This window comes from Panthera pardus, unplaced genomic scaffold (assembly GCF_024362965.1).
Source record: "Panthera pardus isolate Hobbes unplaced genomic scaffold, ASM2436296v1 HiC_scaffold_6, whole genome shotgun sequence".
NCBI classification, from domain to species: Eukaryota; Metazoa; Chordata; class Mammalia; order Carnivora; family Felidae; genus Panthera; species Panthera pardus.
In genome coordinates, this window is record NW_026526991.1 from 126,592,050 (window position 1) to 126,619,704 (window position 27,655).

Genomic DNA, 27,655 nt, shown 5'->3' on the forward strand with positions numbered 1-27,655 from the left:
TCATCAGCTGGTGGGCGTTCGGGTTGTTCCTGCTTTTGTGCTACTATGAATAACTCTGCTAAGAACATTCCGTATAAGTTTTTTGTGAACGTGTTTTTGTCTCTCTTGGATGTGTACCCAGGAATGAAATTGCTTGTCGTACAGTAATTATATGCTTGTTGAGGAACTGTCAGACTCTTTTTCCAAAGTGGCTGCACTATTTATGCACTCTTTACTTATTTATATTATTATGAAACACTTAATGAGTTCATTTGTTTACCTTTTGATTCTACTGTATATAATCCTCACTTTTTTACTTCTACCTTATTTAAATACACACACACACATACTCATTTTCTAAAATAGAAATTAACTAATGTCTATACTTCTCACCCCAAGAGGTAGCGTGATGTAAGGGAAAGCTACCATATTAGGAGTCAGAAATCCTGAGTTTTAATTCCAGCTCTGTTAACTGTTTGAATTCAGACAAGGCGCGGATCCTGGATACTTCCTGTTTCTTGATGTAAAATTGAAGGACTTGCACTGAGCACCTCTAAAATTCCGTCTACTCTGAACCTGTGATTAGAGCTTCTCCTTTGTCTTTGTCCTTTGCCCTTATTCTCTTTTACCCCCAAATCATCACCCTTCCTGCTCTCCTGGTTCACCATTGCCATCAGCACATCCAGCCCACCCTGCCCATCAAAGGACAGACATACCGGTGTTTCTATCCGTGAATACAAAAGAGTCCCTCTCCCCTACTTCCCCATGATGAACATAAATGCCAAAGGACTGTAGTGGTGGTTGAAAGCAGGGTACCCTGTTGACTGATGAGGGAAGAATTGCCCTGACTGCTGCAAGTAGCTGCTCGGAATGTCCCCCATTCCGGGCAGTCTGTGTGAGAAAAGAAAATTCAGCAAATTTGAATGGTAAGGTTGTTTTTAAGTTGTAGTCTCTGTCCTCATAGGGGTATAGAATTGATCGACGTGAACATGATGCGATTTCCCAAGTCTGTTTTTTGTTGAATTTTAAACTTTCTCCATCACCCACAGAAATGATACTCTCAAATTTCAGATACTAAAGTTTTTATAGATTAAATATATAACCTAGAAGGTAGGCTATAACTTTTTGTACATCTTAAGGAGACTTCATGTTTTAAAACTTTGAACTTCCAACCATGCAGAGTGACAGGAGTGAACTTCCAACCATAAAGAGTGACAGGGTTCTTTCATATTCTTAAATATTTTGGAGTATATATTTTGCTTTAGAGGGATTATTATATTGCCCTACATTCTTTGAAGACAGGATGTACTTAAGGTTTTTCCCCTTTATTTATTCATAAATATATTTGTTAATTTACAGTTGTTCCCCTGATAAAGTAATTATCAAGTTTATAGTTGTAGGGTTTGACAATCAAGCTGATATTCTTAAAGTGGTCATTCTGTCTAGCAACTTTAGTAAAACCTGAGAATGATTCTTAGTACTAAACTATTTTTTTTTTTTACCTGTGTTAAAAGTGTATTATTGTTATCCTGATGGTAAAGATGCAATATAAACTTAGCCCTGACAGTATTTATAATATTGATTTTTTTACACTCAGCATTTGACCTTTATGGGTAAGGCATTCTGGCACAGCACATTTTTCCATTTGCTTCAGATATTCATAGGCAAATATTCAACAGGCACTGTCAGATTTTCATTTGTTTGTTTATTTTGCTACATTTGTTCTAGGTTGGTTCTTACTTGAAATCTCCAAAATTCCCTATTTGGATTGTTGGCAGTGAAACTCACCTCACCGTATTTTTTGCCAAGGTATGCTTATAGCAGGATTTTTTTTTTTTTTTTTTTTTTTTTTTTTTTTAAGTATGACATCAGGCAAACAAGTAATATAAGTCCATATTTAGTTTGGATCTTTGTGCAAACTTCAGTGTATTCCCACTAACAGGGGGACTATTCCAAAATCTAAAAAAATGATACTGAAGAAAATATTGTTACACTGCTCTAGTTTTGCAATTATTTCAGTAAAATCTGTCATGATTTAATTATAATTTCTTTACCTTTTGTGACTTGAGAGCTTTGGCTTTTGATATTTTCCAGAAATCACTCTGTTATGGTGAAAGTAACTGAATTTAAAAGTTTTAGGTTGCTCTTTTGTAAAGAGGATAAGAATCTAATTTACGTAATATAAAATAATTTTAAGTTACAACATCTAGGAAAACATTATTAAATACATGAATAGTTCAGTGGTATAGAAATTCTCTTTTAAGATGTTATATTTCCTATAATTTTAATATATACGGGGTTACAATATTGGAATAGATTAAATGTATTTGAATATGTTTATTTTAAAATTCTTAAACCTGTTTCTAAATCTCAGCCTTTAACTATAGTATTTCTATGTCCACAGTGGAGTGGTTAAGAGCTTTGGAGTCAGACTTCATTTGAATCCCAGCCTTGCCACTTCTGAACGTCATTCAGCCTCTTTTTCCCATGTCTTTAAAATAGTGATTTCTGATAATACCTAACTCTTAGAATTGTCATCAGGCTTAAATATAAGATATTTAGCAGCACCTAGAGCAAGTTAGGTGCCCAGGAAATATTGGCGGTTGCCATCATCACTGCCATTTTCATTATTCTGTATTCCTTAAACACGGGGGTGCCTAGATGCAGTTGCTGATGTTGGAAAGGGAGAAAATATATAATTGTGTATTTTGAGGTTTCTTATTTCTAGTGGACTTTCCTGATTACCCCCATATACTTTTTTAGGTTGTACTTGTTAGTGTAATTTTATTTGTGTCTGAAAGAAGACGAATTGTATAAATTGTACCAAAAACTTAGTTTTGTGGATTCTGTTTCCTCATTTATTACTGTATTACTTTTTTTTAAAAGTTTTTCTATGTTTATTTACTTTTGAGAGAGAGAGAGAGAGCACAAATGAGGCAGGGAGGGGTAGTGCAGAGAGAGAGGGAGACACAGAATCCAAAGCAGGCTCCAGGCTCTGAGCTATCAGCACAGAGCCCTGTGCGGGGCTTGAACTCATGAACTGCAAGATCATGACTTGAGCCGAAGTTGGACGCTCAACCAACTGAGCCGCCCAGGTGCCCCTTATTACAGTATTACTTTTAATGTGCTGCCAAAATCTAGATAATGGATTTAGAGCAAGATCCATACTTAACTTTTCTTAAACAGAAAAAGCTATGAAATACAACTAAAAGTACAGGCTTTTATAGAACTACAGGATTAAAAGTACTGACAGGTTACATTGAGTCTGAGAGCTTTTTCTGTTTATTTCCCTCCTAAAGTAGAGAAGAAGTTACAAGCACAATGTAAATGACAGAAACTGAACAACTTTTAATTCCAGAGGGAGGATTTCACCATTTGACTAATTTTTGTGTAAAGTGTTCTGAATTTCCAGAATAGAAAATCAGTTCCAATTTACTTGCAAAAATGTATTTTCAAGCCAATTATTATTTTTATCTCCAGCTCTGTTTTTTAGCATAGGAAAAGTGATAAATCCTATGAAACAGTAAAAGTTTCAGATCTAAAAGATAATGAGATGAAAATATTTTAAATCTTAAATTTTATGTTTGATATTCAAGAAGTGATTTTTGTTGTCAACAGAAGAGATTTTACAGGAGGTAAAATAGAAGGAATAATGTCAACCGAGCTACATAAATATGCAGGCATTTTGTATTTAAGCATCTAAATGTTAGGTCTGTTGACAAGAGTCCTGAAAGTGAATGATACCTACATTTCTATGAAACATACACTTCTTACCCATCTGCTTGGTATTTTCTATTATCCCATAGTGTTTGGTCCATTGTGCAATTGCTCATATCAGGCAGTGCACAGTTCTTGCTTCCCAAGCCTGTTTCTGTGTCTTCCGTGGTCAGCAGTGAGCCCTTGTGGGCAGGGGCTTTCTCAGTCATCTTACTCGTAGGCCTCAGCCACGTGCCACAAAATGTCGAGTTAGATAGAGACTTGAGGATAGAGAGAAACAGAAAGCCCTGCCACATCAGTTGTAGGCCTGGCAAAACAAGCTCTGTGTACACCTCCTGAGTCAGACAAGGTGTTGGAATCTGTCTTCATTTATTTGCATCCCCGGAAGCTACTCATAATCCTGACAGGAGAATGCACACCCGCATGAAGTGATTGGAGAGAATTTTATAGTAAGATTTTAGGTTCTTCAGCTATAATAGGTCTTAAAAATCACCTTCTCCTTTAGAAGTCTTGAATTTTATACTAATTCTTTTGATACCTACCTTTGTATCTTTGGATCTGATATATAGTCTGGCACGTGGTGCAGGGGATTCATTAGTTCAGTGAATAAAGCCTTTGCATGAATTTTCCACACTTGTTCCAGTGATATTTATATCTTCTAAAAATACTTTTTCATGACTCATTCTGAAGCTTCTTAAAAGTATGGGTAATTCCTTTTCACTGTGTTTAAGAAAAAAATTTTTTAACATTTATTCATTTCTGAGAGAAAGAGAGCGCAAGCAGGGGAAGAGCAGAGAGAGGGAGATACAGAATAAAAGCAGGCTCCAGGCTCTGAGCTGTCAGTACAGAGCCTGACCTGGGGCTCAAACCCACGGAACCAGGAGATTATGGCCTAAGCCAGAAGTAGCACCCTAACCGACTGAGCCACCCAGGCGCCCCTACTTTTCGGTGTATTTTAAAACAACTGAACTTAGGTTGCTTGAACATGTTTGTTTTTTTTTTAAAAGAGTTGCAAGTAAAGAATTTTTCCCTTTGAAATAAAAGCTGGAAGATTACAGAAGTAGGAAATGAGGCCACTAATACTTGATTACACTTATTAGATCCAGTTTAAAAACATTTTTTAGGGGCGCCTGGGTGGCTCAGTTGGTTAAGCAGCGACTTCAGCTCAGGTCATGATCTCACGGTTCATGGGTTCGAGCCCCACTGACAGCTGTCAGGCTCAGAGCCTGGAGCCTGCTTCGGATTCCATGTCTCCCTCTCTCTCTGCCCCTCCCGCTCTCGTGGTCTGTTTCTCTCTGTCTCCCAAAAACAAACGTTATAAAAAATTTAAAAAATAAAATAAATTTTTAAATACAGTAATATTTATATAGAAATAAATATTTCTATATAGTATTTGCCATCTAGAAAATACTGTAAATTCTGTTTTTATAAGATCTATGATTTGATCATTCTTTCTTAGATATTTCTATATTTGAACAGGTAATTTTAGCTTTGTTTTTGTTACTCAAAAAGTAATTTAGGGTTTGTTATTTATTTTTGAGTTTCGGTTTGTTTTGGGGGGGAGTCATTCACTTTATGTTCTATGGCCTGTAACAGCAGCTTAATGTAAGTGTTGGTGTCTTTTTCCGTAAAACTCATAGGATTGTATGAATGTGTATTTCACATGCTGGCTTCTTTGTGCTGATTATGATTAAGTAAAAAAGTGTGTTTTAAGGTCACAATCTTCAAAGTAATCTGTAATTTAGCATTTGAAAATGCCTTTGAAAAGCAGTATAATTCTTGAGGTGACACACCAGAGGTAGTAAGAGTTGCAGCAGTCATCATTCGTGTGTGTACTCATTGGTCAGATATTTACTGGGCATATAGTATGTGCCCAGCGTTGTGCCAGGTGCTGCAAACAGTGGTGAGCAAAAATAGATGTGCTCCTGTTCTTCCAGAGGTGTACATTCTAATGGGGGGGGGCATTAATCAAAGAATCACACTTAATAAATTAGAACAGTTACAACTATGATGAGGGCTGACAAAGCACAGGTATATAAAGCTGTAAGAATTTATCTTAGTATTGGAAATTAGGAACGTTTCCTTAAAGAACTGATGTGTCTCTCAGATGAGCACTCTGAGGCCTTAGTAAGATTAGACCTCGGGAAGAGGAGAAAAGAGCTTTCCCTGGACAGGAGATAGTCGGAGTACAAGACTATGGTGGGAACCAACTGAAGAAGAAGAGCGGGAGCACGGAGAATTTGAGGGGCAAGGGCTAGGATGAGGCTGCAAAAGCAGGTCTTTGACTTAGGAAGACCGTTCAAAGAGTAATGACAACCACTAGACTTGTTAAAAGTAGGTGGTGGGAATAGTTGTGGGGGGGCGGGGTAGGAAGGAAAGAAACAGGATTAAATTTGCATCTTGGAAAGATGACTGTGGCTAACTGTGGAAAAGAGACATAACCTAGGGAGTGGGTAGGGAGGACGTCTGTGGTATTTCCAGTAAGCAGGGAATGTGGTTTGGCCAGGGTCATGACGGTAGCCATGGATGGAGGTGCATAAATTTGAGAGAGCCATTCCTGAGTTAAACTGACAGGCTTGGTGACAGATTGGATTGGATAGACGAAGGGTGGAGAAAGCTAATGAGATGAGTGTTTTTAGTGATCAATCTTAGAGCCTCAGAAAGAGCGCAGCAGCTTTGCATTGTTGAATGCACCCACTCGTGGTTAAAGCAATTTATTTTTTGTTGGGCCAGTTGACCCAGTCAAGAGGAAAGACGGATACTGCAGTTTGCGGTATCTCAGTGAGACGGCCCGGCCAGATAACCCCACAGTGAGGTTTACAAGTCCTGCCCACATGGACAGTGCTTGAAATGCTTACATGGAAAACAGAAATCAGAGCAATAGGGAGAAAGGAACTCAAGATAAGTTAAAGAAGAAGAAAAAAAAAAAGAATGGAGTTGGTGTAGGACAGTGTAGGGATCAAAAAAAATTTTTCAAAAAACCAAAAACTGTCAAAGAAGTTACTATATCCATGAAACTCTGGAGGCTGTGAGAAAAGAATATTTGAAGGACGAATAAGGAACTGAAAGACAAATTGGAGAAATCTCTCTCCTAGATCGTTGGCAGTAGCTTCCTAACTGATGACTCTGTCGTTGCCCTTCGAGGAGCTGTAGGATCTTCTCAGTTCAGCAACTAAAATGACCCTGTTAAAATGTAAGTTACTTCATGTTACGCTTGTGCTCAAAACCCTACATAGGCTCCCCTGTGCTCAGCGTAAAGGCCAAAGTCCTTAGAATAACTTAGCGGCCCCGCCTCACCTCAGCTGATTCCCTGTTGCCCCTCTAATCGCATTTCCTACTGCTCCCCTCCTGTCGTGCTTGGCCTGCTCACCGAGCTTTGCTGTGGCTCCGAGATGCAGCGAGCCCTTTGCATTTGCTGTTGCCTTCGCCTCAGCTGCCTGTGTGAAGGATTCTCTTCTTCCTCCAGGTCGGTATTCACATGTCGTCTCCTTAGGAAGGCCTGCCCTGGCTCTCTGCCCCTTGCTCTTCCCGCCTTTTCAGTGACATCCTGTCTCTCACACCTAGATATAGATCCACTTTAATTGAGGTGAAATTCATACAACATAAGTAACCCTTCTCACGTGAACAATTTAGCGGCTTTCAGTACTTTCAGAGCATTGTACAACCACTGCCTATAACTAGGTCCAAAACATTTCCATTGCTCTAAGATAAAATGGCATATCCATTAAGCATGGACTCCCATTCGTTCTCTCCAGAGCCCCAGGAGCCACCCATTTGCTTTCAGTCGCTGAGAATTTACCTATACGGGATATTTCGTGTAGATGGAATCATACATGTGGCCTTGTGTTGGGGATCGTCCCACTGAGTGTAATGTTTTTGAGGTGCAACCTCCTTGTAGCCTGTATCCTCACCGCTTCCATCCCGTGGCTAAATGACACTCTGTTCTCTGCAGACAACAGACTTTGACTCTCGTGGATGATGCTGCAGTGAAGGTTCCTCTACAGGAACTTGTTTGAATCCCTGTTTTCAGTTCTGTTTGGTAAATACCTAGAACCGGAATGACTGGATCATATTGTAATTCTCTGGTTAGCATTTTGGGAAACTGCCTGTTTCCACAGCAGCTACACCATTTTGCATCCCAGCCAGCAGCGTACGAGGTTCCAAGTTCTTGTACGTCTTTGCCAACACACGTTATTTTCCTCTTTATTATTATTATAACCGTCCTAGTGAGTGTCGAGTAGTCATTGTGACTTTGATTTGCATTTCCCTAATTAGTGACTAATAATGTTGATCTTTTTTTTAAATAGACTTTTTGGCCTTTTGTATATATTCTTTGGAGAAATGTCTGTTCAAGTCCTTTGCCTGTTTTTGAATTGGGTTGTTGGTCTTTTCATTGAATTGCAAGAGTTCTTAATATATGCTGGTTTTAGGCACATACTATATATTTTACTTGTTGGTTTTATATATTATCTATCTTTCTCACTAGTAAGCTCTCTGAAGGCAGGAATTTTGTCTGTTTTATCTCCTGCTGTTTTCCAGTGCCTAGAACAGGGCCAGACACAGTGTTGGTGCTCAGTAAACTTTTGTTGAACAAATGATTGCATGCAGAAAACACTGAAGATCTGTCTCACCAAAAATTGTGATACAGCTGTGTTGGGATTTGAAGACGGAGGGAGATGGGGATGTAGGAATGCTAAGTTGTCTTTGATCATAAGAATTCAACATACCCGTAAGCTTGTAAACCAAGAAATAACAGTTAGTGTATGCATTAACTATATGGAGACTAAAACAGAAGAACTTGCTTCTGCTCTCCTAGCTGATCAACTTAAATACACACACCTACGCAGATTCTTTCTCCAGATTAGTGAATAAAAACAGCTTTGATGAGTATTTACAAATAAGCATTGTCACATATCCTCTATCATATTTAAAATTTATGTTCATAGTTTGAGGATGAGTGAGAAAATTGTTCCTGTTCAGTGAGATAACTTCTTAACTGTCTGTGTTGGTTTTTCCTTTTGAGATGAATAGGTTACTTTTAGGACTCTTACATATATTAATTTATTTTAAAAGAGGTGTACAATTTGTCATTATAAATTTGAGTGCCAAACCATTTACTTAATAAAGTTATCCCTTCGTATTTGAGATATCCAGTGGCCCAGAATTTAACTTTTTTTTAATTTTATCGGAGCCCTTTTCCTGACCCGTGGAGAGATTCATTCAACACATTTTGTGGGATTGGAAGAGATTTTTCACCATTCAATTTTATTTAAAAATCAATGGAAAAAATAAATTTAATAATTGACTTTTATGAGCAGGTTGTTAAAACTTCAGATTGATTATAGCTATCTTTTTAATATCATTTAAGTTTTTAAATTTATCTCCCACGTTTTGTAAGTCATCGTACTCTTCCATCTGACATAGAAAAAGTGACCTTTCTTATCTATGTCTGTGAAACAACAAAAATGATATTGTATTATTTGATGTATCTTAGAGAATGTGGTTGCAAAACATAACTGGAAGCGATTCTGTGTAAGTGGGAGTTTTATACTAAGAGGGAGGAGCACATAGCCTGACTGCAGGGATCTTACAGGAACCTAGTCATCAAGCAGCAGGAGTCCCACAGAACCCTGGGAAAAAGGGATGTGGGTGAGCTAAATGCAGTAGGTAAAGGGACTTCTTCAAAGAAGGAAACTTAATTTCCATTAAGTAGGGTGGAGAATTCTCCAAACAAGTCATCTGAGCCATAACAGAATAAAATTTTCTGTACATTGTGAGGAAGCAGGCCTTGTAGGTATGGATAATATGTTAAAAATCATCATACCAGTGTACTTTTTTGTTTGTTTTTTAATTCTAGTGCCATGGTACTTTTGATAAGCTTAAAACTTGCAAACTTACTGAACAGGTAAAAGAAAAGACTTTGCACATGCTTCAAGAATTTAGAACCTATATTCAATTTTTTAAAAAAAGAGCTCTTATTATTAAAACAAGGCTATGTAACATTTGTTTTATAATATGTTAAATCGTCTTTTAGGAGTCAGTTCTTTTCATTCTGAAACATATAATTTAAATGCCCAAATACTACCTGACACAGTATTTGAGCATTTCTCCTCCCATCTTTTCCTTCTCTCCAACCATCGTTTTTCCCTTTGATGCTTTTTCTTTTTTATATTTTGGCTTTAAGATTAAATTTTTGGGGTCATTTTCGTAATTTCCTCTTGAATTGCAATTATGAAGTTAGTTTTCAGAGCAAATTTGAAAGCAAGGGTTTTACATTTGAAAATACGATACTTTTAATTTTATTAAAATTATGTGTATAAAATAGTAGACAAAATAAGTTTGTCTCTTTTGTTTTTATTGTGCATTTCAACCTCGGTGTGGGATGAGAGCTGCTGGTTCAATATAAAAGTAGCTGGAACCCACCTATAACATCTAGTTTCATCTTTGGAAGATCAGTGACTAATTGCCTTGGTAATCCATTTCATACTTTCTTTTGAAGTTGGAGAGATGAGTTTTACATCCCTTTCTGTCCTCTTTTGTGGTTATAAAAAGGTCTCTTTGTATGTGCAGAGTATCACCTTTGACCTTTCCTGTGATAAAGCAGTTTTCCTTTTAGTAAGAACACATGAAAACACATTACTGTTTCAGCTCAGAATATATAAAGAAACTGAATTTAATGCGAAGGAGAAACAAAACATGTAACTGTTCCTCCATGAGCTGACTGCTCTTACTGTAGTATCTGTTACTGGGAGACTGTTCAGAATTCTTTTTATAGAGTTAGCTCCTTTTGTGTGTTTGTTCTTTGGTGTAACATTAGGAAAACTACTACAGTTGAGTGTTAGATTTCTTGTTTTAGGTATTTAAAAATTGGACAGCTCTACTTCACCAATAATACATTTCTCTACATGTAAGAAACATAATTTTAAGGGAAAATAGTAAAACAACACTTTATAGACTTCGTTATAAAGAAATTCACCTCTGTGTATCTTTCATTGTTGAGTCAAAGTCCTGGAACTTGGAATGCAGTTAATTCACAGTTGGGCATTCTGTAACACATAAAATGTTATAGTTGGGGTTTTGTTACATATATTTAAGCAGTTTTGTCATCCCATCAATGTATCCGTTTTTGTTTTTTTGGTTTTTTTTTGCTTTTTAAGATTTTTAAGTAATCTCCACCCAGTGTGGGACTGAAACTCAAAACAAAAAAAACAGAAAAAACAAAAACCAGAGATCAAGTCACATGCCAGCGAGGCACCCCACCCTATCCATTTATCTTAAGTAACTTTGTGAATTTGTGCTTAGGTTTCAATGCCCTGCCTTCTCTACTGCAGAAAGAAAATGGATTTAAGACCTACTTATTTTAATAGTTAAGGTCATAACTTGTCATGTGACTTTTGACATCTATCTTCAAACATAAGAATAGCATCTGTTATTTCAACAACTTGGAAAGTTTGGGTAGAAGTCTACATAAATTAATTTTTATTTTTGTGAATTATTGAAAAACTATGTATCTTTAACCACAAACTGTTTCCTGGCTGCTTAACACGCTTTGGAGCTAGCCCTCATCAGCTAATCTGTAGGGTTATGCCAGCGATTGTGCCATCATGATAAAGCTTTTGTTTTGTACCTGATTTTTTTCAGAACTCTTTGAAAATGCATTATAAATATTTTTACCTCCTAAAACTGACAATTAAATTGCTCTTATGTTCTCTTTCCTACTACTCTGAATGCCCTTATGCAGCTGTTCCTGTGTCTGGTTTTTATAATTTTTAGGAATTTCCTTTTTATCTCAGTCATGTTAACTTGCTGACTGAAAGCAGTCCCTCTTTCCTTTTCAATTAGTTTCTAATAATTTTTTTATTACAGTAGAACCCAAATAATTGTCCAAATAAGATAAAATATCATTGATAGAAAGGCCTAAAGGAGTTTGGTCATCAGTTAAGTCTATGTTTTGTTTTGTTTTTTTAATTTTTTTTAATGTTTATTTTTGAGAGAGAGAGAGAGACAGAGCGCGAGCAGCAGGGGACAGGGGGATAGAGAGAGAGGGAGACACAGAATCCAAAGCAGGCTCCAGGCTCCGAGCTGTCAGCACAGAGCCCAATGCAGGGCTCACACTCACGAACCGGGAGATCATGACCTGAGCCAAAGTCAGACACTCAACCGACTGAGCCACCCATGCGCCCCAAAGTTTATGGGTTTTAATTAGAATCAGCATTGATACACCTCTAGGTGTTTGTTTATAATTGATGAAAATAATTATAATAAATAGAGTTGATAGAATGGAGCAAAAGGTCTTATATCATGTATTTATGTATGATGGTGTTAACAAGTTTATGATTTTGTTTATGTTTCTTTTATTTATGTTACCCTCTGCCTAGAATGTGATTAAAATCCTGCTCATTATTCATGGTCCAGGCTTGAAATCTTCAGTGTTGGGACTCCTGTTTCTCTTTCTCCCTTGTTGCTCCTGTAATTTCTTCCAGCTTTCTACCTTCTTGTGATCACTGATACTACCTGAGATCTGTTTTCCCATGGGACCCAATATAGCTACATTACCTATATTGCACTAAGTACTGTTGAAATGCAAAGATTAATAAAGAACGCATTGTAGTAGTTTTCTCTTTACATTTACTGAGCATTGCCTGTGCCAGGTATTACGCTAACCGTCTTACATGCATTCGTGTAATCCTCAGTTCACCCCTGTGAGGTAAGTACCATTTTTCGTCAACATTTTATAGTCTGGGGCCAGTGAAAAATAACAACTCCAAAGTTAAATGCTAGTGAGCACCAAAGCCAGGATTCAAACTCAAATCTTCTGACTCCTTAGCTTTTAACGACTTCTGTCCCTTAGGTATACAAAAAGCAAATAATTATACAAGAGTGGAATAGAGACTGGAAGAGGGGAGAGGTACAGAGGATATGATACATGAATTAAAGGACATAAGTTTTTGACTTAATATGAAATGAGGGCTATGTTCTAGGTTTGGAGAAAAGATGAAGCAGAAACACAAGAGATGAGGGAGGTGACGACAGTCCATGCTATATTTGGGGAATAGTAATGGGTTCAGGATGGCCGAACCAGACTAGTTGTGCTGGAAGATTAAGAAGGAAGTAAAGGCTGGCATCAGATACAGGACCGGCTGGAATAATCATTTATTTCCACACCGTCTTTGGTATACTATGTTTGCATGCTTATCTTGATATGAAAGGCTTAACCTGAATACCCAAGGCATGAATGTAAGGCATGTTCATGGAAGTAGAACAACTTTCATAATGAAGAATAAGAATGTTTCTCTAAAGTTGTGATAAAACTGAATATTAGAACTTTGAGTACTGCGACCCCTTTATACAGTTCATATTATCAAAATTGTTAGTGGGTAAACACGAAGGGAAAGACGAGAGGAAAAGGTAGCCACCTATGAATAGGAAAAGCGAATACACATGGGGCACAAGCAAAGTGAAACCCTGGGTGGAATATTAGGTTTTAATTCCTCATGCCAGCTCTCTGAAGCAAAGACCCTGCAATTTAAGTGATTTATTCAGTATTCGAGGAGTGCAGTCTACCCCAGATAGGAGGGATTGTCTGCCACTGGAATTGTTCAAATTTGCCTGCATGTGTTGGTGATAAAAAGCATTACGACGGCGTCCGTTTTGTTACATTTAAATCCTCTCCAGACCGTGCACCCTGTATTTGCATATTCTGGGTACACCACTCCCACCATACCCCTTCTCCCCAAACACACACAAAAGCTCATTTCTTTCTCACTTTTACATGTTGGCTGCAGGTGCGTTCCATGTGCCTTCTTCATTCTAAGATCTGGACTGAAGGAGCAGCCCATAGGATTGTGCACTTCTCTTGGCAGAGGGAGAACAGAGAGACACCTGGCAAAAACGCAGGTGGCGCTTAAAGCTTCTTCTGGGAGCTAGCGTGATGTCACTTCTGCTTTCATTTCTCTGGCCAAACCTCATGTCCGTGAGGGTAGGAAGTAGACCCCTACCAGAGAGGTACTTTGTGTCCTCTAGCCACAGGCAGTGATAAATAATCCTCTTACAAGGCCCGGAGGGGCAAGAGTGTGAGAACAACCCCTTCTACCACCATAAATCAGTTACTCTTGTGTCCAGGTGATTTAGCAGTTTAAATTGATTCAATTGATATAGAGTCTTTACTTAGAAATCAGGAGGAACTTTTTAACAACGTATTTGATTTTTATCCAGCTGATCAGTGAATATTAACTTCAACCATTTAAATAAGTTAGGGAGTCACTTTTCTTGAATTATGGAGGTATCATGTGCCTAGAGAGTAATGGCTTATGTTAGCTGTTTTCGTAATGAAAATCAGTAATTAAAAGGCTAACAGCTCTTCTCTGCGCAGTTCTTCACATAAGCAACAGAACACTGAACATGATTCTGGTTGCACAGAGTAGATGCCTTAGGTCTTAGAGGTGAATTCTCCGGCAGAAACCAATTGAGAAAGGTTGGAAGGATTTTTAAGATGAGCTGTATAGTTACGATGAAAGGGAGAAAAAGAAGCCCCTCGACTGGTGTTAATAATAGTAACGACGATGATGATACCTATTGGAGACTTCCTCCTACTGCCTTATTTCAACTTGCACATTTAAAGTTTGTTTGGGTTTTTTTGGAGAAGGAGCCTTGAAGGGCTTTTCTTATGTTTCCTTCCCTGACTTCGCTGCCAGTGCAGCACAAATCAGTGCTGCACAGCCGTGGGCTGCTGTGGAGATAGCCAAGGGCTTTTGCATATTTGGGGGGAAATAATGGAAGAGTAAAGAAAAAAGACCACTGTCCTAGCTACTTTCAGTTGACGTGGCATTACCTGAATTGTTTCTAACATTGGCACTGAAAACTGTTACGTATTTAATAGCATTTGGTAATTGATATAAAATGTTTCATAGTAACCCCCAAATATTTTCAGAAGTATAATGAGTTTAAGAGTGCATATGAAACATAAAGTGATTTTAAAGCAAACATTACTTACAGCTTAAAGGTATGTTCTATACCAGTTAACTTTTTTTTCTTTTGAAGGGATCTTCATAGCACTATAAAATGTTGTCTGGGAGCTAAATTGTACTTTATATGTGTGATCATTCCTGAAGTTAGGTAAAACTCTCAGAAGTTCTTTGATTACTTATGACAAGAGATTGCTCTTGATAATGATGAAAGCCATAATGAATAAACTTTAAAGACCTTTTCAGTAATGAGCTACTTACACCTAGCCAATGAACTGAACATAGGCCTGCCTTATATTTCACTGGCTGTTTAGAAGGATAGCTAATGTTACATTTTAAAAGGTTTATGGTGAACACCAAATAATTATAGTAACAGTGTAGGCAGAACTACGTGAAAAGAGATATTTGTTTCATGACTATAGGATATTAGATAGTCCCTTAACAGCTTGCCTTTTTCCCCCCTTCTCTTCAATAGCACTTTGCCAATTAAGGCAAGTTGGTTGAGGACAGATCATTTTAAAAGCTATATTGTGTAGCAATCCCAGTTGCCCAGTAAATTGGCTAAATAGAAATTGTTCTAAAATTCCTCTGCTCTGATAAAAGCATCCAATTATATTTGACCAATATGGAGAACTACTTTTAGAGTAAAAATAATTTTGATGGTAAATCAGAGTTTAAATAACTAAAACAGTATTTAAATATTTGACTGTTAGGTTTTCTATCTTTTCCCAATGAGGGGTACCTAAAAGAGTTTCAGATGCAGTACAACTCGGTATTTTGTCCTACTTAATGCATTTAGGGGTGAAGGAAAAAATGTCTACAGGTATACCTGCTGATTTGGATAACTTGGAATTACATCATTGGAATCTATTTGTAACTCATTGGTTTTCTGGCGGGGGGGGTGTATGTTTGAATTTTGTTTTGCAGTGTAATTTTCTTAAGACAGTTTTAATACTGTTCACCAAAATAAGCATATAGTAGCACATTTTTCTCCCTCCCACTAGGTGGTCACCTTAAATGTACAGACTACCTCTTTCTTTACCATTTAACAGGCTGGACAGTGTTCAAAACATTATGGAGGTGTGGATAGTTATATGCAAAGAATATACTAAATATGTAATCTAAAAGCTATTGCTATATTAAGTCTTGGAAATGGAAATCTGAAGGGTAATGTTCTCTTATTATTCCTCATACTTACACAGTTATTTATTACATCGGGGTTCCATTTTACTTTATCCTTTATGTTCAGTGAGAAAAACACATCAGTTGTATCTCTCGCTAAAATATTTTGCCTTAAGATGGTAAAGGAGTCTTCCTCAGTTGAATAGAATTCTTCATTTGCCAAACTTGCTATGCAAATATGAAATACATTTGACATTAATATATTACCAAATTTACGACCTGGATCATTCTGTTACAGATGTTTAAACTAGAACCTTGTTCAAATGTATTTAAGTTAAAGAAATTGGTTAAAATTAGTGTTGGAATTTGTCATTTTAAACCAAATTAGAAAGTTAAAGAGAGTTCAGCATGAAACACTTGAATGGGAATAGGTGGTTTTGTAACTTTTCCAGGTTTCATCTATAAACATTTAAACATTCTGTAAATTTAAGCACGTGTTAACTAAGAGATGGCTTTCTATAATAATCTAAAAATCATTGTAAATACTCAAAATAAGCAAGCCAGGAATCAGTTTAGAAGACCATACTGGCTTTGATTTGTGGATGAAAACATTTGGAATGTTTTCATTAGAATTCACTTTTTTTTGCTTTGGCCTTTCTTTTCTTTTCCTTTTTCTCTTCTCCCTTTGGCATAAACACATCTTAAAATGAGTGGTATGATTAAGAACAATTAATTTCTAAGGAGTTTAGCAAATTAGCTATTAGTGTATCACTATTAGTATATCATAGCCTGTGCCACTGGGCCGTGTTTTGGGAGGAGAAAAAGAATTTGTGTTTAGGTGGTTGACACATGGGCTGTTTGCTCACATACAGGGTTTTGAGCTACTTGGTTCAACTTAGAAACTTCAAACAGTGAACAGTCTAAATTCCTTTTTTGCCTTCCTCTCCTGTGACATGTTTGAAGTTACCGCCTGTCATCCGTTCCAGTGCCTCATCTCGTAGGCTCTGCAACCCTGTCTCGTCTAGTGCCCGCGTCCGGCTTCCGCTGGCCTGTTCGCAGCACTAAGTGTTCCATGTGTGCTAAGCATTGTGGGAACGCCATGTGCTCTGCCGGGAGACGTAACCATCACCTCCTAACTCCTGATGTTCGTTCTTCCACCACAGCTGACTTCCCTTGCTGACTACTGCTCTTCTCACAGTTCTAGTCCCCCAGCCATGGCTCTTAATTCCTCCCAGCAAGGGTTCCCTACCCTCTTTTCTCTTTCAGATGAGAGCCAGAATTATCTTCTTTATGAAACCCATTAAGGTACTAAGACTTCTTTATACCCCCAGATGTGTTGGAAAGAAGGCGTATTTAATAAGTGTCGGTGCATTTGAGGAAATAATACATCATGGGTTAGCAAACTGGCCCACAGGGCAAATCAAGCCATGAGCTATTTTTGTAAAATACTTACTGGAACATATCCATGCTCATTTGTTTATGTATTGACTGTGCTGTCTTGCTGCTGAGATCACATGGCCTGCAAGACCTGGAATATGTACTCCCTGGCCCATTAGAGAAAAAGTATACCACCAGCCCCTGTTCTAAGTGAACATTTGTTAAACCAGAGGACGCTGGGAGTTGTGCCCAAGCTTCAGATGATCTTCTGTATCAGGCCAGCATATATAGCCTATTCAAACAAGAATAATACGTTTTCTGAAGCCTACGTGGTTTGTATGTTCATAACCAAAGGCAAGAGATAAGGCAGCACGCTTTTGATTAAGCCTGTTTTAAATCTTTTTGACATTAGCATAGTATATTTTTCATTTGTAGCGCTTGGAACTTAGAGATAAGGTATCAGGTGGTTCGCTTCTAATTCTTTTATACTTCTGCATTTTCTGATACCTTGAATGCAGAGGATTGGATGTGAACTTTTGTCTGTGGCTGAAACCAGAATCTTCCTTATTAGTATAACTAAACAGTAGTAATTTCCCAAAACTTCACTTATTAAGAGTATTAAAATAATGCTTCAGATGTATTCTCTGCCACCTCTTCCCTAAAAAGTTTATTTATTGACCAAGAAAAACAGTATTTCCTTTCCCTCTGTTTAGATCATACTTATATTTAGAAAATCCAAAGTCCTGTTTTAACCCTCGTTTTAAGTTTTTCCTCATCACTTACTAGTAACAAAGGTTGAAATGCAGCAGGTGGTTAAGAGAAACTTAAGGACTGTATCCTCATCTTGGGCCCGTACAAGTTTATGTTTGGATAAAATCTCATCTGGAGCTGTACTTTCTCCTTAGCCAGAATTTCAGTGATGAATCCCCGGATCCCAGCAGCCGTTCCAAAGGGAAGAATTGAAAAAGAAAAGAAGGGTTAGAAATAGTTAAGCATGGCACAAAAAGAGACACTCAGATTAATGGAACAGAATAGAGAACCCAGAAGTGGACCTACAAACATGTGGCCAACTGATCTTTGACAAAGCAGGAAAGAATATCCAATGGAATAAAGGCAGTCTCTTCAGCAAGTGGTGCTGGGAAAACTGGACGGTGACATGCAGAAGAATGAATGTGGACCACTGTCTTACACCATACACAAAAATAATCTCAAAATGGATGAAAGACCTCAATGTAAGACAGGAAACTATCAAAATCCTCCAGGAGAAAGCAAGCAAAAACCTCTCTGATCTTGGCCGCAGCAACTTCTTACTCAGCACGTCTCCAGAGGCAAGGGAAACAAAAGCAAAAATGAACTAATGGGGCCTCGTCAAAATAAAAAGCTTCTGCACAGCAAAGGAAACAGCAAAATTAAAAGGCATCCGACAGAATGGGAGAAGATATTTGCAGATGACATATCAGATAAAGGGTTAGTATCCAAATCTATAAAGAACTTCTCAAACTCAACACCCAGAAAACAAATAATCCAGTGAAAAAATGGGCAAAAGACATGAATAGACATTTCTCCAAAGAAGACATCCAGATGGTTAACAGACACTTGAAAAAATGCTCCACATCACTCATCATCCGGGAAATACAAATCAAAACCACAATGAGATACCACCTCACACCTGTCAGAATGGCTAACATTAACAACTCAGGCAACAACAGATGTTGGTGAGAATGCAGAGAAAGAGATCTCTTTTGCATTGTTGGTGGGAATTCAAGCTGGTGCAGCCACTCTGGAAAACAGTATGGAGGTTCCTCAAAAAATTAAAAATAGAACTACCCTATGACCCAGCAATTACACTATTAGGTATTTATCCAAGGGATACAGGGATGCTGTTTTGAAGGGACACATGCACCCCGATGTTTATAGCATCACTATCAACAATAGCCAAAGTATGGGAAAAACCCAAATGTCCATCGATGGATGAATGGATAAAGAAGATGTGGTATATATATACAATGGAGTATTAATCCAAAAGAATGAAATCTTGCCATTTGCAACTGTGTGGGTGGAACTGGAGGGTATTATGCTAAGCAAAATTAGAGAAAGACAAATATCATGACTTCACTCATATGAGGACTTCAAGACACAGAACAGATGAACACAAGGGAAGGGAAGCAAAAATAAAAACGGGGGGACAAAACATAAGAGACTCTTAAATATGGAGAACAAACAGGGTTACTGGAGGGGTTGTGGGAGGGGGGATGGGATAAATGGGTAAGGGGCATTAAGGAATCTTAATCCCTGAAATCATTGTTGCACTATATGCTAAAAAATGTGGATGTAAATTAAGAAAATGAAATTTAAAAAAATTTTAAAAAGAAAAAAAATAGACTTAAAAAAATAGTTAAGGAAACTAAAGCTTACAGTGAAATACATGCAGCGACTTTTACACTTATGGTTTGGATGTGATAAAAGCAGCTAGGGAATAATAATAATAGCCCCAGTGTTAGTAATTGCTCCCTAAATCTGAGAGCTGACACTGGGATCCTAGCTTCAGTACAAAGTTAATTATAGTTCTAAGGCTTTACCGGTGATATATTATAAAAAGGAAAGCGTTTTTAAGAACTAATGTTCTGAATAGGCTAAATAAACATAACACAAGAGTCTGTCAGTATCAACCAGAATTACAAGTGCATTCTTCCTCTGACCCAGCAATCCTACTCCGTGCTGTCTCCTACAGATGAAACTGCACATGTGTGAAATTACATGTGCTGCTTTGTTCGGTAGAGCACTGTTTCTCATAGTGAAAGATTAGACACTATCCAAGTATCCAGCAATGAAGGACTGGATCATGAAATCAGAAAGGATTGAAAGTTAGGCCAGATGAAAACATGCGACTTGACATGCAGATCATCTGCAAAGTAGTATTGAAACTGCAGGCAAAGGGCTAGTAAGTGGGAAAGAACAAATTTGACTGTGTTATAAAATAGCATTTTTTTTTTACTTTAATACCTGAAAAATGTGTAATTGTTTTAATTCCCATTCCCATTTGACTTATGTTCCCATATAAACTGAGGCACCTAGTCTCATAAGAACTACTCTAATTGATTCTTACACTTTGTTCCTTCATCTTTGGGGTGAAGGGGCAGGGGTGGGGAGTGATTAGGACAACAGATAATTAGTACATTTCTTACAAAAATGTGTTTCCAAAGAGGAACAGCATTTCAAATTGTATATCCCATAACTTCTTAAAGAGGATTCAAGAAGGTAAAATGAGGTAGTTAGAAACTTGTTCCCTGAGGAGGTTTGGGTCAGTGAACACAATTATAGACAGAGGCTCAGACCAACACTATGAATAGAGGACAACTGGGGCCCAGATTCTACATTTCTGTCAGTCAAGTAGAATTTTCTAACAGTTGATATGGAGTAAAGTTTTGTGAAGGGTCCAAGATAACACTCAATTTTGTGGTTATTTTTGATAAATTGTAATATGGCTTACTATGTAAAGAAATTAGATATGATAGAGAATTCGTTTTATGGGAAAAAGAAATCTGCCTTCTAGATGTTTCCTTTGAGTTAAGAAAAATTAAAATCCTGGACATGCAAAACTTGATTGTTGATCTGTGGCCAGGTATTGATGTAAAATGCTTACTAAACTAATAAATTTCAAATGCATTTCTATGTAATTGTTTGCTATCCTAGATCTTGATTTAATTTTTAAGTATTTGAAAACTAGAGTATATTTTAAGTTCTGTTTATTTTTATTTGAACAAAGATGTGTAGATCATTGCTTTTTGCAGATTCTATTTTATAGTAATGACTCATCTCTGTAATACTAAACTTTTCAAGAGCTTTTATATAAAGCTTCAGTGTCACGATCACAACGATTCCCTATGGCTGAAGTACTTGTCCTGTTTTTCAAATTTCAAATGTACAGTGAAGGCCCAGAGAGTTTGTGACTTACCTAGTCACACACATCTGATAGAACTAGAACTCCCAAGTCTTCTGACTCCCGATGTCCTGTGTCCTCACCCTAGCCTTGTATTTGTCCTGTTTATTTTTAAGGTCATGATATTGTAGCTGGTTGATAGCGTGCTTTCTGTCTTTTCAGGACATGGCTTTAGTTGCTCCTGAGGCACCTTCAGAACAAGCCAGGAGAGTTTTTCAAACCTATGATCCAGAAGGTAAAAGATTTTATTATTTTATTAACACCGACGCTGTGTTTTATCTCTTTACATATTTGAAATATATTAATACCTGAGTTTTATCCAAAAGTGTTTTTAGATTGTTGAAGGAAATGTAGGTTGCATTTCTTGAAAATTTTAAAGGGGAAGTGTCAAAATGGGAACAAATAAGGATACTGAAGTGATTGTCAAATCCTCACATAGCATAATAGAAGGTTTGCAGGTTTCTTGGGGGTAACAAAGTTATGGTTACTTGAATCTTGACCTCTGTCAGTGTTAAACGGGAAAATACCACCTTCTGAACAAGGTTTTTGAAAAGGTATTCCTTTATTATTCAAACTAATATTAAGTAAGTCTTCCAGAGTGTTTTTTAAAAATTGAAATAAAATTGACAAATAATATTCTGTAAGTTTAAGGTATACCAAGTGTTGCTTTTATAATTTATATATTACAAAATGATTACTACAGTACCATTAACTTACACCTCTGTCATGTCACATAGTTATAATTTGGTGAGAACAATTAAGATCTAGTCTTGTAGCATAGTATAGAATTTTGTACTATAATCACTATGCTTTGCATTAGCTCTCCCGAACTCATTTATCTACTAGTTGCAAGTAACTTCTTAAACATCTCCCCAATTAATCTACCCTGCCCAGCCCCTGTAACCACCATTCTACTGTTTCACGAATCGATCTTTGTGCGGCATTTGTCTTTTATCTGTCTCGTTTACTTCACTTAGTATAATGCCGTCAAGGTCCACCCATATTATTATAGAAGGTAGGATTTCCTCCGTTGTCATGGCTAATCAATATTCCATTGTTTATGCATATATAAACCACATCTTCTTTATCCATCTATGGACACTTAGGTTGTTTCCATATCTTGGCTATTGTGAATAATGCTGCAGTGACTCGGGTTGTGCAGATATCTCCTCAAATTACTGATTTCGCTGCCTTCAGAGAATACCTACCAGTAGGATTGCTGGATCATATGGTAGTTCCGGTTTTAATTTTTTAAGGAACTCCATACTATTTTTTAATGGGTTACTGTTTTATATTTTCACCAACAGTGTATAGAGGTACTGTTCTCTCCACATACTCACCAACATTTATCTCATCTCTTTGATAAAAGCCATCTTAACAAGTGTGAGATGATACCTCATTGTAGTTTTGAATTTCACTGTCCTTATGGTTAGTAATATTGAACATCTTTTCATATGCCTGTTGTCTGTTTGTATGTTGTCTTTAGAACAATGTCTATTCAGACCCATGGCCCATTTTTAGTTGGGTTATTTTCTTTTTTGCTATTAAATTCCTTGAATTCTTAATGTTGTGGGTATTAGCCCCTTATCAGATAGATGGTTTGCCAAGATCTTCTCCTGTTCTATAGGTTGCCTTTTCAGTTTATTGCTTTGCTCTGCAGAGGCTTTTTAATTTAATATAGCCCCACTTGTTTTAGTTTTTATTGCTTGTGTTTTGGTGTCTTACCCAAGAAATCACTGGCAAGACCAGTGATGAGGATCTTTTTTCCTATGTTTTCTTATATGAGTTTTACAGTTTCAGATCTTACATTTAAGTCTCTGATCCATTTCAAGTTAATTTTGTGTGGTGTAAGGGATCTGGTTTCATTTCATATCCATTTCATGTGGCTATCCAGTTTTTCCAAAACCATCTATTGAAGAGACTATCCTTTCTTCACTGTATGTTTCTGGCACCCTTGTGAAAAATTAGTCAACCATATGTGCATGGGTTCACATCTGGGCTCTCCATTCTGTTAAACTGGTCTATGTGCCTGTTTTTATGCCAGAGCCGTACTCCTTTGATTATTATAGCTGTGTAATGCAGGTTGAAATCGAGTGGCATGATGCCTCCAGCTTTATTTCTCTTTCCCAGGATTGCTTTGGCTACGTGGGGTCTTCTGTGGTTCCAAAATAATTTTTCCGTCTGTGAAAAATTCCATTGGAATGTTGATAAGGATTGCATGAAACCTATAGATTGCTTTGGATACTATGGACATTTTCACGATACTCTGCCAATCCAAGTATATAGGGTATCTTTCCATTATTTGTTAGTCTTCAGTCTCTCATCAGTGTCTCAGTTTTTGGTGTATAAGTCTTACATCTCTGTGGTTAAACTTATTTCTAAGTATTTCATTGTTTTCATTGCTGTTGTAAGTGGGATTGCTTTCTTAATTTTTCTTTCAGGTAGTCCATTGATGTATAGAAATGCAACTGATGTTAGTATGTTGATTTTGTATCCTGCAAATTTACTGAAATAATTGATTAGTTCTAGCAGTGGTTTAATGGAGTTTTTAGGGTTTTACATTTATGTTAATATATTTATATCATATATGTATAATATAAATATGATAATGTCATCTGTCATTCCCACCAACAGTGCATAAATGTTCCCTTTTCTCTACATCCTTGCCAACACTTGTTATTTCTTGTCTTTTTGATAATAGCCATTCAAAAAGTGTGAAGTAATATCTCATGGTAGTTTTGATTTGCATTTCCCTGATGACTAGTGGTACCTTTCATGTACCTGTTGGCCATCTTTATATCCACTTTAGAGAAATGTCTATCCAGATCCTCTACCCATATTTTAAAAATATTGCGTGGGTTTTTTGCTGTTGAGTTGTATGAGTTCTTTATGTATTTTGGATAATAACCCCTTATCAGATACATCATTTGCAAATATTTTCTCCTATTTGGTAGGTTGACTTTTCATTTCGTTGATTATTTCATTCACTGTGTAGCTTTTTAGTTTTATGTACATTTGATTTTGTTGCCTTTCCTTTGGGGTTAAATTCAGAAAGTCATAGCCAAGACGTGTCTTGAAGCTTACCACTTAGAAAACATAAAACTTTTATTAGAAAACCTGATATTATATTCTAGTATTAAATGGGTTAAATTTTTATGTATGGTATAAGATAGTGGTCCAGTTCTATTCTTTTGCATGTAGCTTTCCACATTTCCCAATACCATTCATAGAAGAGGCTGTCCTTTCCTCCTTGTATGTCTTGATTCCTTTGTTATGAATTGACCGTTTATAGTTTCAGGTCTCTGTTCCATTGAATTATGTGTCTTTTTTTATGCCAATATCATACTGTTTTGATTACTATAACTTTGTAATGTACTTTACAGTCAGGAAGTGTGATGTGTCCAGCTTTCTTCTTTCTCAAGATTTCTTTGAGTATTTGGGATCTTTGTGTTTCCGCAGAAATTTTAGAATTGTTGATTCTAGTTCTGTGTACTATGCCATTGGTATTTTGATAGGGATTGCATTGAATCTGTAGATTGCTTTGGGTAGTGTAGACATTTTAACAATATTAATTCTTCCAGTCCATAAACACAGAATAGCCTTCTTTTTATTTGTGTTTTCAGTTTCATTAATGTGTTCCAGTTTTCAGTTACAGCTCTTTCACCTCCTTATTAAATTTATGCCTATTTTATTCTTTTTACATAATAGTACATGGAATTATTTTCTTAATTTCTCTTTCTGATAGTTCATTATAAGTGTACAGACGTACAACAGGTTTTTATATTCTGCAACCTCACTGAATTTGTTTAACCACTTTTTTAGTGGAGTGTTTAGGGGTTTTTTTGTGGTTTTTTTTTTTTTAATATATAGTGTCAGTCCTCTGTAGACAGTGACAGGTTTAGTTCATCCTTCCCAATTTGGATGCCCTTTTTTTCTCTTGCCTAATTGCTTGGCTGGGATTTCTCATACTGTGTTGAATGAAAGTGGCAAGGGTAGATATCCTTGTCTTGTCTGATCTTAAAGGAAGAGGTTTCAGCTTTTCACTGTTAAGTGTGATAATAGCTGTGGGCTAGTCAAACATGGCCTTTATTGGGGCGCCTGGGTGGCTTGGTCGGTTGGGCGTCCGACTTCGGCTCAGGTCATGATCTCACGGTCCATGGGTTTGAGCCCCGCGTCGGGCTCTGTGCTGACCGCTCAGAGCCTGGAGCCTGTTTTGGATTCTGTGTCTCCCTCTCTCTCTGCCCCTCCCCTGTTCATGCTCTGTCTCTCTCTGTCTCAAAAATAAATAAATGTTAAAAAACAAAAAAACAAAACAAAACAAAACATGGCCTTTATTATGTTGAGGTAGTTCCGTTTATATCCACTATGTGGAGAGTTTTAATCATGAATGGATGTTCATTTTTGTCAGGGGCTTTTTTGGTGTCTCTTGAGATGATCATATGATTTTTTATCTTGCATTCTGTTAATATGGTATGTCATATTGGTTGATTCGTGTATTTTAAATTATCCTTTCATCCTTGGAATAAACCCCACTTGATGGTTGTATGTGGTACCTTTTATGTATTGTTTAATATTTGCTAATATTTTGTTGAAGATTTTTGCATCTGTGTTAATCAGGGATATTGGCCTGCAATTTTCCTTTCTTGTGCCATTTTTGTCTAGTTTGGATATCAGGATAATCCTGGCTTCATGAAAGGAGTTAGGGAGTATTCCTGCCTCTTCTGCTTCTGGAAGAGTTTGAGAAGAATTGGTATGTATTCTTTCAACATATTTAGAACTCACAGTGAAGCTATCGGGTCCTGGACTTGTGTCTGTTGACCGGATTTTTGATTACTGATTCAGTCTCTTTACTCACAGTTGATCTGTTGTATGTTTGTAGCAATTTATCCATTTTTTCTTGCCCAGTTGTCCAGTTGTTTAGTATATAAATGTTAATAGTAGTCTCCTCTGATCATTTGTATTTCTATGATTGTGGTATCAGATGTCACATCTTCTATTCTGATTTTATTCGAGTCCTTTTTTTTTCCTTGATGTGTCTTATTAAAGGTTTCTCAATTCTCTTTTCAAAAAATCAGCTCTTAGTTTCATTCACCTTTTCTGTTTCATTTCTATTTCATTTATTTCCACTCTGATCCTTGTTCTTTTTTTCCCTTCCATTAATTTGGGGCTTCATTTATTTTTTTCTTTCTAGTTCCTTGAGGTGTTGGACATAAACAAATCTCTATTACACTTCCAATAGAGGATTCTGAATTTCACTGTATATTCACATTTACCAATGAATTTTATACTTATTTATGTTCTCATGTTACTAATTCAGCATCCTTTCATTTCAGCTTGAAAAAAAAACAGTATTTCTTATAGGGCAGGCTCATGGTGATAAATTCCTCAGCTTTTGTTTGTCTGGGAATATGTTTATCTCTGTCTCCTTTGTGAATGACAGTTTTGCTGGGTAAAGTATTCTTTAACAGTTTTTTCTTTTGAGCACTTTGAATGTAGCATCCCAAACTCTCTTGACCTGTAAGGTTTCTGCTGAGAAACCTGCTGATAGGCTTGAGATTCCATTGTGTGAGAGGAGTCTTTTTTTTTTTTTTTTTTCTGTTGCTGCTTTCAAAATTCTCTGTCTTTGAATTTAGTGAGTTTGATTACAATAATATGTCTTAGTGAAGATGTCTTTGGATCTTAGACCTTCATGTTACCTGAATGGCTATCTCTTTCTCCAGAATTGGGAAGTTTTCATTTCTTTCCCCCCTCTTCCCTCTGGAACTTCCATAATGCATATATTGATTTTCTTGTTGATGCCCAACAGTGTAATGCATTTGGGATTTCTCAGTCTTTTTCATTCTAATTTCTTCATTTTCCTTTGACTTGATAATATCCAGAGACCTATCCATCTTTCTTCTGCCTGATTGAGCCTATTCAAGCTACTTGTTGCTTTTTTCATTGCATTTCTTATATCCTTAAGCTCCAAAATTTCATTTCTTTGATTTATACTTCTTTGTTGAACTTCTTTTTGTTCTCATGTTGTTTTCCTAAATTCATTGAGTTTTCTGAATTCTCTTGAATTCTTTTTCAGGTAACTTGCAGATACTCATTTCTATGGGGTCAGTTACTGGAAAATTACACTGTTTTGGTGGTTTTATCTTTTCTTGTTTCTTCATGTTTCTGATGGCTTTGCATTTATGTCTGTGCACTTGAAGTTGTAAGTCACCTTTTCCCACCTTTTTAAGGACTGGCTTCATTGGAGGAAGACTTTAACCTGGAGGTGGCTGCTATGGCACCCCCTAGGTGGGAAACAGCATCGTGGATTTTTGAGACCGCACAGTGGTACAGACTGTGTACATCTTCATTGGCTGAGTTTGACATTGACCATAGCATGGGGATCTTCTGTGGCTAAGACTGCACAGTTTCCTACAGGTAGCAGTGGCTGGTAGTGCTGTTGTGGTCCTCAGAGGCAAAGGCTGTGGCTGCTGGAATATTTCTGTTCTTCCCTTTTGCCTGTGGGAGGAAGTTCTTGCTGAGGGTATTCTCTGCTCTTTGTCTTGCCTGCTGGCACTCA

General features: G+C 37.0%; 1 protein-coding gene across 5 annotated transcripts in view; it reads left to right on the forward strand.

Moving 5' to 3' along the window:
* Positions 1-27,655, forward strand: part of MINDY3 (MINDY lysine 48 deubiquitinase 3) — a 95,655-nt gene that overhangs the window by 42,321 nt on the left and 25,679 nt on the right. For 4 of the 5 annotated variants that reach the window (XM_019460681.2, XM_019460678.2, XM_019460683.2 and 1 more), the window contains 2 exons: positions 1,708-1,788; positions 21,262-21,334. In XM_019460681.2, the coding sequence (XP_019316226.2) occupies positions 1,708-1,788; positions 21,262-21,334 (154 nt within the window). The remainder of the gene's footprint in view (positions 1-1,707; positions 1,789-21,261; positions 21,335-27,655) is intronic. The other variant, XM_019460679.2, reaches the window with a different exon arrangement.